Here is a 13,364-nt window from a genome sequence, read left to right as displayed (position 1 = left end):
CAATACCACTGCATTTATGCACCCTTCTTCCCACTTTTATTCAAAATGATACTACAATGCAAGAGGGAAGAGATATGGGGATATATGTATATGCATAACTGATTCACTTGGTTATAAAGCAGAAACTAAAACACCATTGTAAAGCAATTATACTCCAATAAAGATGTTAAAAAAATGATACTACAGCAATGAAGTAGTTATCTATTGCTGCATAACAAGTTACCCCAAAATGTAATGGATAAAACCCCAACCAATATTTATTATCTCCTCCAGTTTCTGTAGTTCAGGAATTTGAGGGGGGTGACTTAGTTCTCATGAGTTGCAGGCAAGATGTCGGCTGGGGCATCAGTCATGTCATCTAAAGCCTCGGGGGGAGCCGGAGGATCCCCCTTCAGAATGGCTGCTCATGTGGCTATTGGCTGGAGGCCTTAGTCCCTCAGCACACATGCTTCTCTCTAGGGCTGCTTGAGTGTCGTCACGACACAGCAGTTGGCTTCCCCCAGAGTGAGTGATTGGAGAGAGAGCAAAGAGGAGGCCACAGTGTCTTTTATGACCCAGCCTGAGAGGAAACAGTCCGTCATTTCCACAGTATCATATTGGTGACCCATGGCAGCCCTATTCAGGGTGGGAAGGGCTACACAGGGCATGAATTCTAGGTGGTAGGGATCATTGGGGCCATTTTGGAAGCTGGCTGCTAAGAAAAATAATAGGCGCCATGTAACAAACATAATTTAGCCACTTTGTGTTCTTGGGGCATACCGTCTCATTTGACTCTTACAATAACTCTGTGTGGGACAGACAGTGGGATGTGAAATAGCTTGTCCAAGACCACCAAGCTAATAAGTGGTAGAGAGGGGTCCAAACTCAGAGGACTGAGAAACCAACCACCCACCCCATCAATAGTGTCCAGCAGTGCCCTCTGCCACACGCCCGTCTCCTGGCCTCTGGAGAAGAATTCCTGGACCTTCCCTGTGCTGGGCCTTTGTTCCCCAGGCCCATGGTGTGGCCTCTCCTCCCGGCTTTGCCTGGCCTGTGCCCACAAGGGGCCCCCAAAGGCTTCTCCTCTCGCTGGTGCTGACTGCCTCTCATTCTCACTGAAGCCTCAAACCCTGTTCCATGGACTTCGCTCTCATTCCCATTCCTGCTCTGGGACCCTTGGAAAAAGCCTCCCCAATTGTAGGCGGGCAGCGGTGGTGGCCTGGGCTTGGAAGGTCTTGTCCGAACGTTGGCTGACAGCCATGGTGTTGCCAATAATCCTTCCTGCCTCTTTGACCTCCATGAGTCTTTTGTTTTGGTTTGGTTTGGTTCTTTTACAGAGATGGTGTCATCTTTGCAAAGAGACGTGTTAGTAAAGGATGGTCAAGTTCAACAACTACAACAGGAGGTGAATCAACTGAAAAGTGAGAACAAAGAAAAGGATCACCAGCTCGAAGCCCTCAGCTCCAGAGTGAGTGTCGGGTCATCAGCAAATTGTAGCTGCGAAAAGCAGACACAGTGGAGTCACATGACACACGGTGGTGAGATGAGGCCAGTGCCCAAGGACAGAGGGAGGGTAGCTGCTGGGCAGGTGGCCAACTTCTCTGAAGCCTTTCAAAGGACAGCGTGTATGTGGCTCAGAAGAAGCATAATAGATTTTCAAATCCAGCAAACATTTTCTAACCCCTATTATAAATGAGTTTGTTTAATCCCAGCAACAAACCCACCTATGAGCATATACTGCCATTGCAAAGTTTAACATTAAACAGAATACGATCTCCCTGTGAGCAAGGATGACCACACGGCTGCATCGTGGTCCCAGCACCGCTGGTTCTCATAACTGTCTTCACAGCAGAACGTCTGAAGATCCAGATGCAAACACGCAGACGCTCATTTCTTCCTTAGACTTTAGTGTGTGGAATGTCTCTATGGAAGATGAACGTGGTAGGCAAGCAAAGAGCTTTTTACATGTAACTTTGACTCTTTGCAAATCTTGCCTTCAATGCTAACTTTAGAATCCTGCCCCTATAGGATAAGATTTCTCAGTATTTGCATGATGTGCCCGTTTCTGTGAGTCAAGGTAAAACCTCAAAGCTTTCATCTCAGGTGGCAACTCAGAGATTCCCAGAGGCTACCCGATAGCTAGGTCTGCATGGGGCTGGGGTGAGAACAGATCTTGAGGTTCCAAGGAAAAGGCATAGTAAGTAATACCTGGTACGTAGTACCATATCCAGTTTGGAGCTGGTGAAAGGCACTGCATGAGCTTTGGGATCAGACAGACCAGGGTCCCATCCCAGAGCTTTCTTTTATTGTAACTTATTTGGCCTCCATTTCCCCATCTGTGAAATGGGGATGACAAAATCGTTTTCCAAGAAGTGGGAGGCTGGTTTTAGTTCTGCTCTTCTGCCTCTGCCCGAGGTCGGCTGCCTGGCCAAGCCCTCTGCATTCGTTTCTCCCAAGCAGGGTGACTTCCCAGGCATGTGCTATAGCTGTTTAATGTGGTGTGTGTGTGTGTGTGTGTGTGTGTGTGTGTGTGTGTGTTGGGGACGGGAAGGGGATGCAGAGCTGGTGCTAAGTAGAAGGAATCTGCAAAGACAGCACCTGCTTGGCTCTTCTACCTCCTGAAGTGCATTTGGATGATTTATGTCCCCGTTTCCCCTTCCTCGTTGACCTTGGAATGAGGTCCCTTCTCCTCTAGACTGTGCTGGCCAATAGCACAAGGGCTCGTCACCACCAAGGATACTGCTCTTGTGAACATTTGAGATGCCTTTTTTTTAATGACATATATCATGTGTGTTAATTTTAGAAAAATAAGTAGATGACATTGAGAAGAAAAAATAAAAAGAGAGGAGAGGAAATGCTACCTTGAGAAATCAGTGTTAATATTTTCATGTATGTTCTTCCAGTCTTGTTTCTATATATTGCCTAGAAATCAATCAATCAATCATTTTATAGTTAATTTATACTATGCACATTTTAAAAAATTTTAAATACTTATCATTTTCCCATTCTAATAAATCAACGCTCTTATCATTCATCTTAAAAGCTACATACTTTCTCCTGGATGTACCCAGTGTTATAAAGTGGTCTGCTGTTCTAAACAACACTTGGGTTGTTTCCTCTTTTTTTTTTTCTTCCACTGTTACTGACAATTCTGTGAAGAGCATCCTTGAAACTACAGATTTACTTATTTCTCCAGTCATTGTCCTTAAGGTACATTCCTAAAGTGGGAATTGCTGGGTCAAAAGAAGGCACATCCATGCTTACGCTCTTAATTAATGCCTGTTGCCAAGCCGCCCTCAGGCAAGACAGCTCCGTTTACCCCTCCACACAAGTCGGGGCAGTTGTGTCTTTGAGATGCAACCTGCACAAGAGCCCTAAGATGGACCCCAGCTCACTGCCTCGGCCCTCTCCACCCTCACCGTTCACAGCGTGAAAACATCCCAATTCCTGCACCCTAAGTACCCAGACTCTACAAAGCTGGATTTCCCCTGCAGTGAAGTTTGCTGGCTTTTGAAGAGGAATTTAGACGCTCTATTCCTCAGAACTCAGGAGAGGGGTGAACTGGGAACGACTGCAGGATCCCGTGCTCCCATCACACAAATGGTCTCGCCTCTCAGAATTCAGAGGTGTGATTGGGTTATACAGCAGGAAACACTACTGGGCGTGAACACAGGTACTTGGGACCCCCAGCCAAGCCCCCGTGGCCTTGTCCTTTTTCTCCACAGTGCTCAGTGCTGAAAGAAGAGTTACAGAAGGAAGATGCCCAGAAGGAGAAGTGGGAAGCCCAAGAGAAAGAGTTAAAACTCTGCAAAACCGTGCGTTGAACCTCCTGACCCCTAGGTGTCCACTGAAAGCCTAGATTGGGGCCTTGAGGGTTTTGGAGGGGTTCCTTGGCCCATTAGCTAGCACAAGCTCTGGGGCTTTCTGGGTGTTTGTGTGTTAATGCTTTGATTTGTTAGCCTCAAAGAGATGGGTGAAAAGACCATGGAAAACACACTCTCCCCAGATTTTCTGGGCAGTTGGCTCAAGGCCCCTCATCAGGTTTCCCCTGGGGAAAGGGACGGGAGGTGGCCACCATATGCTGCTGGAAATTCACCGTGGTCCCTACCCCTGGACTTGTGATGCCCAGACTTTCATGATCCACTGTCACAAGTTTTATCACAGCCCTGAGCACTGTTATGAACACAACTCTTCTTGAAGTATTTTTACTTAAATACATTCAATTTTACAACAATTCATAAAAACAAAATAAAAAGCAAATGTATCACTGGCCTTGTATGGAAGGTGAACATAAAAATGAATACAATGAAAAGATGACCACTCAATGTAAATGTTCACCCCCTGTACCGGCCCGAACCCTCGTGCACATCACCAGGCATACGTTTTCCATCCGTTGGGAAGCCCGGTGCCTGAGACAGGGGCAGGAGACGTGTGTTCTTCTCTCTGTCAGGAGCACACTTCTCTGCCTCAAATGAGAAAAAAGAAAAATGTCATTGTTCTTTTCTTCCAAACTGTGCCCATTGTGTCTTCCAAACAGCCCTTATTTAGATTGAACTCAAAAATATACCCCAAGGAAAGAAATTCTAATGAGTGGATAGGTATCTTGTACTGTTTAATCCAGGATCCATGCTGATCTTCAAAAGAAACTCAAATTTTCCCTCACCCAGCCCTTTCATTTCATCCATTGAAAGAAAGTCTACTTTGCCTCAAATACGTGGAATTGTCCCCCAAGGGAAGGAGTTAAGCGAATCCCAGACTAGGTTTCTGCCTTAATGAACCGGATGAAATGAGTTGTGAAGTTGACTTCCCTGTTGTTGGAACTCTTTCAGCAAATCCATGTCATGGAAGAAGAAATGAGGAAGCTCAGGGTGGAGCTGAAAAGGAGCAGTACCGAGCAGAGCCTGATCTCTATGACGCTACGGGAAAAGAGCAAGGTATGGCAGGGACAGGTCGTCCTGGGAACCACTCTGGGGCAAGCACTCCACCTGCATCATCTCTGTTCATCCTCACAATGACCCCATGCGGTCTATACTGGTATTAACCCCACTTCACAGTTGGGAAAACTGAGGCTCACAGAGGTGAAGGAAGTTATCCAAGTTCACTTGCATAAAGTAGTTGTGGCAGAACTTGAATCCAGGTCTGCCTGACTCCAAAGCTCCTGTGTGTAACCACTACCCTAGACTGCCTTCAAATCTTAATTGTGAAATTATCTAAGAAAGAATTGATCCATTAAATCAAGTTTGCCAATGATGTTGTTCCAACTTAAATTCTCATATTGATTTTTTTGTCTTTTTGTTCCATCATTGAGAATGTTTTTAAAAATCTCAACATGTTTGTAATTTGTGTGTTTCTTCTTTTAATATGAACGATCTTTGCTTTATATATTTTGAGGCTGTGTCACTAGGTGCATATAAATTTAGAATCCTAATACTTCCTGTAGAGCAAAACTTTAGATCATCATGAAATGTCCCTTTTCATCTCTAGTAGTGTTTCTCCCTTAACGTCTCCTTTGTCATTCAGCTTCACCACTGGCTTTCTGTTTGTTAGAGTTTTCATGCCATATCTTTTTCATACGTTCTCTGTCAATTTTTGTCTTAAGGTTTGGACATATGCCTTCCAAATAGCGTATCATTTTTACAAAATCCAGTTTGACAATTTTGACTTTTAGTCCATTTATATTATGTAATTACTCATGTACTGGGGTTTAAATCTACCTTCTTGCTCAATACCAGATGTACCATCTGTGGTATGTTCCTTTTTCTCTCCTTTCTTGCCTCCTTCTGAGTGGATGGTTTTCTCTTATTCCACTTTCCCCCTCTATTAGCTTGGAAATATTTCACTTTTTTACTAATAGTAAGACAATAGCTTTCATCCTTGACTCACCAAAATCACACATTAATTAAGTTTTTCACTCTTCTACTATTCTCTTAGTAGTCATCCTGAAGACTATAATGTGCATTCTTTTTTTTTTTTTTTTTTTTGCGGTACACGGGCCTTTCACTGTTATGGCCTCTTCGGTTGCGGAGCACAGGCTCCGGACGCACAGGCTCAGCGGTCATGGCTCACAGGCCCAGCCGCTCTGCAGCATGTGGGATCCTCCTGGACCGGGACACGAACCCATGTCCCCTGCATCGGCAGGCAGACTCTCCACCACTGCACCACCAGGGAAGCCCTGCATTCTTAACTTACCAAGAGGCAATAGTAGTTGATAATTATGCCCTTCTCCTTGACAGTGCAATGAGTTTCAAACACCTTAACTTCACTTACCCCCTCCAGATTTATAAGCCATTGCTGTAATTTTCTAAACTCCTCTTGATACTTAAAACCCCACAAGACATTATTAGTGTTTTTATATAGTCAGTATCATATCCACACATTACCCTTACTGTTGCTTGTCTTTTCTGCATCTCTGATCACCCACCTGGGTTCATTTTTCTTGTGTCTGAAGAATACCCTTTAATGTTTTCCCTCATTGTGGCTCTGCTGATGACAAATTCTCAAATGTGCCTGTGTGTCTGTCTGGAGATGTATATTTAACCTTCACTCTTAAAACACATTTGACTGCGTATTGAATTCTACAATGGCAATTCTTTTCTTTCAGCACATTAGATACAGCATTAGATATGTCACTATTGTCTTGTGGCTCCTATTATTCCTATTTAGAAGTCATCTGTAAGCCTAACTGTTGTACCTTTGCATAATCTGTCTTTTTCTCCGGTTGCTTTTAAGATTGTCTTTTCCCTTGATTTCCAGCAGTTTTATTATGGTTTATCTAGGTGTGGATTCAGTTTTATTTACCTCGTTCAGAGTTCGTAGGGGCTTCTTGAATCCCTGGCTTGGTGTTTTGCCTTAGTTCAGGTGCTTGGGCTCTGTACCACACAGGCAGTGGGGAGCTACTAAGGCTTCTGAACAAGTGACTGATGCAATGACATTCGTGGACAGTAATCAGGGTGAAAATCATAGTTATAATTTCTCACGTACTAGGCGTTCCCTTGAACATTTCATCTCTTCATCTGCACAACAGCGCTGTGATCTAGAAATCATCCTCTCCATTTTACAGATGAGAAAGTCAAGGCTACTAGTTACTAGTAAAGTAGCCCAATTGCACAGTAGGTTTTGTCTGACTCCAGGTTTGTCTGACTTCAGCTACCCTGGCGTAGCAAACAGCCACATGCTACTGTTTACACTGAAATTAATGAAAATTAACTAAAATTTTTAGTTCAGTTCCTCTGTCACACCATCCCCATTTCGAGTGCTCGATCCCCAGATGTGCCTGGTGGCTGCCGTATTAGACAACACAGCCTCGCTCAGAGTACCTATATCATTGAAGAAAGTTCTCTTGGACAGAGCTGCCTTACAGCTGGGTAACTCTCACAGTACCGTTAAGATTGCACTGGAAGAAACTAAACTCGAGGCGAGGAGGCCAGTTGTCACAGTCCAGCTAGAATGTGAGAGGGGTTGGAGGACAGGCATGAGACCCCCGAGTGTGAGAGAGGGAGCAGGGCGGACGCTGAGGGTGACTCTGAGGCTTGGGGACGGGAACGGGGGCTGTTCATGCAGAACACAGATAAGGGCAGAGTCCAAGGCTGGACTTGGCTTTTGCAGCACATGAAAAAGGCTGCTGACATAGAAGTCAGAGCATGTTTAGACCTGGGAGAAAACTAAGGCCCAGAGAGCTTAGATGACTTTTCCAAGGTAACGGAGCTGGGTAGAGGCTCTTCCACTGGACCACACTACTCAGAAGAAAGCTCTTAAGGGCTTTTCTGGGTCTTTTATTACATCCCTGTGATCCCCCTCTTCAGATCCCTAAAAAAACAGCCTGTGAATTTGTTTCAGCACAAAAACTTTCCATTTATTTACGAGAGTTTGCCTCATTTCCTGTTAGTGCCAGGGCCCAGGGCTCAGCAGGTGCATCCAAGAACTGAGCAGCTGCGAGGCCTACACTGGCCAGCCAAGGGTAGCGTGGAGCACTCCCAAGCTTACCGTGCGCTGACTGTTACCCAAGCAAGGGGGGAGAAGTAGGCAAGCTTCTCCACTTTAAACGCCTTTCTTTGCAGGCTGCAGTTCTTAATAGACATTGCTTTAGCAAGCCTCCAGAGAGGTTACCACCAGTGAGTGTGCTCAAAGTGGTAACGACAAACAGTTATGATAATCAACCCAATCATAACATTTCCAAGTACCCATCACGAGTTATTAGAACGAGACTGTACGGCGGACATTCCCGTCCACCTTTCATAGGTTACAACAGTACTTAACACACTCACAGAGCCCTTAAGCACTATTCCACACATCGAATCCCCACAATGACTCTATGCAGTGATACTAGTATCATCATCCCCATTTGACGGATGAGGACACTGAGTCACGGAGCAGTGAAGTAACTTTCCGAGTGTCGTACGGCTTGTTAGGGACTGAGCTGGGATGGGAGTGTGCGGTAGAACATAGTTGAGCCCCGGGTGCAGAGCTCGGCCCTTTCCCGTAGGGGACAACTCCCTGTGAGTTTGCCTCCACCCCGTGCATGCCTGTGACCCCTGCTGCTGGGCTGCAGCTGTCCCTACCCCTCAGGGACTCCCCCACTGCCATTAGCACCCCCCCAGAAGAGTTTCCCCAGAGGGCATGATGATCACATGAGCAGCAAGCCCACGCTTTCATCATCCTTTCAGGTGGAAGAGAAGCTTCGGGAGGATTCCAGAAGGAAATTGCTTCAGCTGAAAGAAATGAGGAACAGAGAAAACCTCATTAAAGCCAATTTGGAAAGGGCAGTCGGTCAGGTAGGCGTGCTGCAGAGCCCCTTCACGGGCCCGTGCTCTCCACGGAATCCCGCACCCAAGCGGCCGGCAGGGATGAATGAGGAGGAAGACGGCCTGCCTTAGTTCACCCGCTTATCTCAGGGGCAGGGCTTTGTGCGGCTTCTGCGTCCCCGTGGATTTCACTAAAGAGGCTTTTCCTTCTGGGAAGCTGCCCACTCCAGTGTTTGCTGTTGCCTGAGACCCTGACCAAGCAGCCAGTCCCAGCTCAAGGCCCACCCCAGTGAACCAGCTGTGCGGTTCCCTCTTGGGAAGGGTTTGAGCTCTTGACCTCGGTGGTGTTTCTAGCACTTTCTCCTTCACATTTTTTGTCCTGACATTTAGAGCGATCTTTCTTCCTCTGGGCCCCCAAACAGATGCTACAGTCAGTGTCCCCAGGGAAATGCCACATTTCTGTTTGTTGGTTTGTTTGTTTGTTTTGTTTGGCCGAACCGCGTGGCTTGCAGGATTTTAGTTCCCCGACCAGGGATGGAACCCGTGCCCCCTGCAGTGGCTGCATGGAGTCTTAACCACTGGAGCGCCAGGGAAGTCCTGCCACTTTTCTTAATAAAGTAAAACCCAGAATACCACAGCTTATGCCAGGTGGAGGTGGGCAGGGTGGGGAGAGGGCCATTTCCCAGGCCTCTGACCCAAGATGGCCCAGTGGCCCTTCCTCTGACACGTGGCACAGTCATGAGGGCCAGAACATGCAAACGAGCCTTCACCAAAGGCTAAGGGACAGCAAACGAGAACCCAAGACGGGGCACTGGCCCTCCAGAACACAGCCCCCCGAGGGCAGCCCATCTTGGACCCCCTCCACAAGGCATCCTCTCCTGGCAGCCACGGCTCCAGGGGGACCAAGAACGTTTTGCGTGTATGTGTTTGTGCTTTTCTTTTTCTGGGAGACTGAGTCCACCTCGTCACTCATTGGATGCTCAGAAGGATTTGTAAACCACCAAAAAAGGTTAAGAACCACGATCCTTAAAGGAGCCCTCCGTCCCACCCAGCCCAGCTCCCAAAGCCCTTGAGTTTGGTAGCATCCAAGCCTGAACCATCAGTGTGACCGGAATTTGTCCCACGCGCTGAACTTCAGAGGCACCCACAAGTTAAATGATGATGCTGACCCTCAGGCAGGTTTGAAAGCCTCTTCAACCAACTTCCACACCATCACCCCCGGTGTCCTTTCTCCTGCAGGGTGCCGACCCCTTAGCAAGGCAGAGAGCCCGCCAGCCTGGGCTTCCCTCCGTGCACCTGGGCTACCCCTCACCTTGCTGGCACTCTGCACCCACGGCGAACACCCGCCTTGAGGGCATGATCTGCGCCACTTGCCGAGCGCCTGGTCATGGCTCTGGCCAGGGGTCATCCAGGAAGACCCTCAGAGACACTGAGATTCCTCCAGGTCTAGACTCGAGAGAGAAAGGACGAACAAGGCTTCTCTGCGCTGCCTGGGCCTTCCTGCTTCACCCCCTTGTCTCCACAGCCCGCTCCCGGCCTGAGGTCCTGCCCTTCCCCAGGCCAGTGACCACAGGACTCAGCCCACCGTCCAGCAGGACCTGTCCCTCCCCACCCTCACCCCCCACCAAGCAGTCCTGTAGGGCGCCTATGGTGATAACACGGGCCATTGCCCACAGGGCCCTCTACATAACCTCTTCCTCGGGCGAGCTAGGACCCTCCCTTGGCCATGAAACCAGCAGACGACCCAGAGTCCCTCCAATCACCCGGCTGGCTTCCGGCAGGATGACTGCAGAGGTGTCCTTAGGAGAGTCACAATTCCTCTACTTGGCTTCCCAGAGCTCCCTGGTGTGCAGCAGACTCCTGTGTCTTAGGACCTGTTCACGTTCTCATTGATTCTGTGGCCCTTGTGGTCCTTCAGGGCTCTGTTTTAGAGCCTTTCATGACCACATTTTGCCAGTGAGCCAAAAACCCAGGCCAAGGGCCATCACGTTGGGAAATTTCCAGAGAAACTTGGGCTTCTTTGCCGTTCAAGTCTCATGAGCCTGGGGCATCTTGAACTCGTCATTCTAGAAGCCCTGATTTAATTTAACTGCGTTGTTTCATCATCCGTAATAAGACACCAGCATCAGGGAGGCACTCAGTAAAAACTGGCTGAACTGAAGGAGAGGACTTTGAACATCTGACTTGACAGGTGTTTCTGTTCTAAGCATTCGATGAACGTTTATTGAGTGCCTGCTGTGTGCCAGGCGCTGCACCAGGCTCCGGGGACCTGGAGAGGAATACAGGAGACGTCGTCTTCAGGACACAAGGTCTAAGGCACAAAACGGCAGCAGGCAGCTCCACCTTCTCTCCCCAGGAGCCCTTGCTGATGACACGAGTTACCCGGGCTGGCAGCCTCAGTGTTTATCTCACAGCCTGGTGCCAACGTAGCAATTACGGAAGAGCGCTCCCGGCCCTGGACTTCCCACTGGATAATTGGCAGCAAGTGGCTCTTCCGAGAGCCCGAGACGTGTGTGTGCTGACCGTGTGTGTCGGCTAGGTTAGGCGGGCACACCTGAAAAGTCATTAAAACCTGCTGTCCCCCTCTCTTGTGTGGGCACTGCCCCTTCCGGTGAGAGGTGAAGGTGTTAATTACCCATAATGACCACTGAAGGCGTGCAGAGCCTTCTCACCGATTTCTCCCAGACCCAGCGATGGAGGCGCCTCCCCCAGCCTTGCCGCTGCAGCTGCGCCCCTCACCTCATCCCCGTCCCTTTCTTTGTGCTGCAGCTGGAGCTTTTCAGAGGTCAGGTCCTCAAGGCCACCTGCGGACGCGTGAAACCGTTCCAGGACAAACCCGTCTCCAATCAGCAGGCTCGTCTCTCTTCCCCACTTTCTCCTTCAGGGACCCGGGGCTCCAGACACTGGGAGCATATGTTCCTGTTTTTTGTTGGTGGCACATAATTTTCACACTGTTGCTACACCATAAAGATTTGTTTTGATTTTCTGGGATTTCCTGGCTTTTCAAGTAAAAGCCAGTTAAACTCCCTTGTAGTGTTTCTGTGAAAATCAAATTAAACCACCCAGGACTGTGTCTGGTCGGCAGACCCGCACGGTGAACCTCCGTTAGCCCTGCGAGGAAAGGGGCGGCCTCAGCATGGACGGTGCGTCCTCGCTCGCTCGTTCCTCCTGAAGTGGCAGATGGCAGTGAGGGTGGGCCTCTGGCTGTAACGATGCCTTATTATCCTTCCGTTTATCCTCTCCAATCCTGGGTGTCAGCGCGCGGGTCACAAGATCACACCACGGGCTTCTCTCGGACGACCTCCTTTTTAGGAGCCCACAGCATCAGGCTCAGCGTGATGAATCCCTCCCAGAATGCAGAAGAATCTAGAACACACTCGTGGCCACATGACAGGCCTTTGGCTCTTAAAAAACCATCTCTGATCCTGGGAAACATGCCCCGGTGACAGAGCCAATATCCACCCTCCAGAGCCATCCCCAAAACACGCCAGGACCTCCCTCCTCCGAGCTTAAGCTGAAGCCCTCCAGGTCCCCTCCCCCCAGAGCCACCCTGCATTTTAATTAATTAATTAATTAATTTTTGCTGGGTTGGGTCTTCGTTTCTGTGCGAGGGCTTTCTCCAGTTGCGGCGAGCAGGGGCCACCCTTCATTGCGGTGCGCGGGCCTCTCACTATCGTGGCCTCTCTTGTTGCGGAGCACAGGCTCCAGACGCGCAGGCTCAGTAGTTGTGGCTCACAGGCCCAGTTGCTCCGCGGCATGTGGGATCTTCCCCGACCAGGGCTTGAACCCGCATCCCCTGCATCGGCAGGCAGACTCCCAACCACCGCGCCACCAGTGAAGCCCCACCCTGCATTTTAAATCTTTTTTTTTTTCTTTTTCTCACCAGTTACTAGAGAAGAGCAGCAGGGTCACAGAGGACAATATCAACGTTTGGCAGAAAAAGCAGACCCTGCAGAAGGAGACCCAGCTGAGCAGCTTCAAAGAGGAGGAAATCACCCAGAACATCAAGAAGCTGAAGACATCCTTAGACAGTTGCCAGGTGCCCCCTTCTCCATTCCTCAAATGTCCCCTGTGTCTCATTTTTGTGCTCCTTGTTCAGGAAATTGTCCAGCTCTGCTTTTAGTCCACCTTTTCTCTTGTTGGAGAAATCTGTTTGAGATCAGAAAACAAAGGACCTCCAGAAATGCCTCCCAGGTGAACTTGGTGTGGCCAAGGAGAAGCTGCCCGACACACTCCAAGTACTGCCTTTGGGAGGCCCCAGACCCCGGGGGAAAAAAAACAGCCCCGTGTTATTTCCAGAGAAACCAAAGAAACATTCTGCTCTTTATTTGCAGTTTTCTTTTCTGTCCCAGCAGTGGAAGGCTGCTCTTACCATTATTGGACCAGAGGGTCTGGCAGAGCCCCCACTTCATGGCCCCCACGCAGGGATCCAGCTTATCACATCAGGCAGCTGCTTCTGCTTTCTCTGGAAATATGCAGCTGCTCTCTGGGGAGTCTGGGCAAATGTTGGCTTGTCAGCACTCTTTCAAGTCAGGAAACCGCACTTTATGACCAGCTTGTGTGTTGATCTCAGCAGGAATTCTGTAACCAAATTTGCTTCCCCTTTCAGCCAAATCGTCCTTGGCAATTTGGCTTTGGAATTGC

General features: G+C 48.8%; 1 protein-coding gene across 1 annotated transcript in view; it reads left to right on the top strand.

Moving 5' to 3' along the window:
• Nucleotides 1-13,364, top strand: part of LOC309808830 (forkhead-associated domain-containing protein 1-like) — a gene marked incomplete at both ends in the record, with an annotated part of 1,104,685 nt that overhangs the window by 1,068,152 nt on the left and 23,169 nt on the right. The window contains 5 exons of the mRNA XM_082629403.1: nucleotides 3,720-3,794; nucleotides 4,809-4,913; nucleotides 8,643-8,750; nucleotides 11,490-11,573; nucleotides 12,607-12,759. Coding sequence (XP_082485529.1) covers nucleotides 3,720-3,794; nucleotides 4,809-4,913; nucleotides 8,643-8,750; nucleotides 11,490-11,573; nucleotides 12,607-12,759 — 525 coding nt within the window. The remainder of the gene's footprint in view (nucleotides 1-3,719; nucleotides 3,795-4,808; nucleotides 4,914-8,642; nucleotides 8,751-11,489; nucleotides 11,574-12,606; nucleotides 12,760-13,364) is intronic.

Source organism: Mesoplodon mirus, assembly GCF_964341445.2.
Source record: "Mesoplodon mirus genome assembly, chromosome: 7".
Lineage (NCBI taxonomy): Eukaryota > Metazoa > Chordata > Mammalia > Artiodactyla > Ziphiidae > Mesoplodon > Mesoplodon mirus.
The sequence above is the reverse complement of the archived record's forward strand: the minus strand, read 5'-3'. Positions and strand labels throughout refer to the sequence as shown.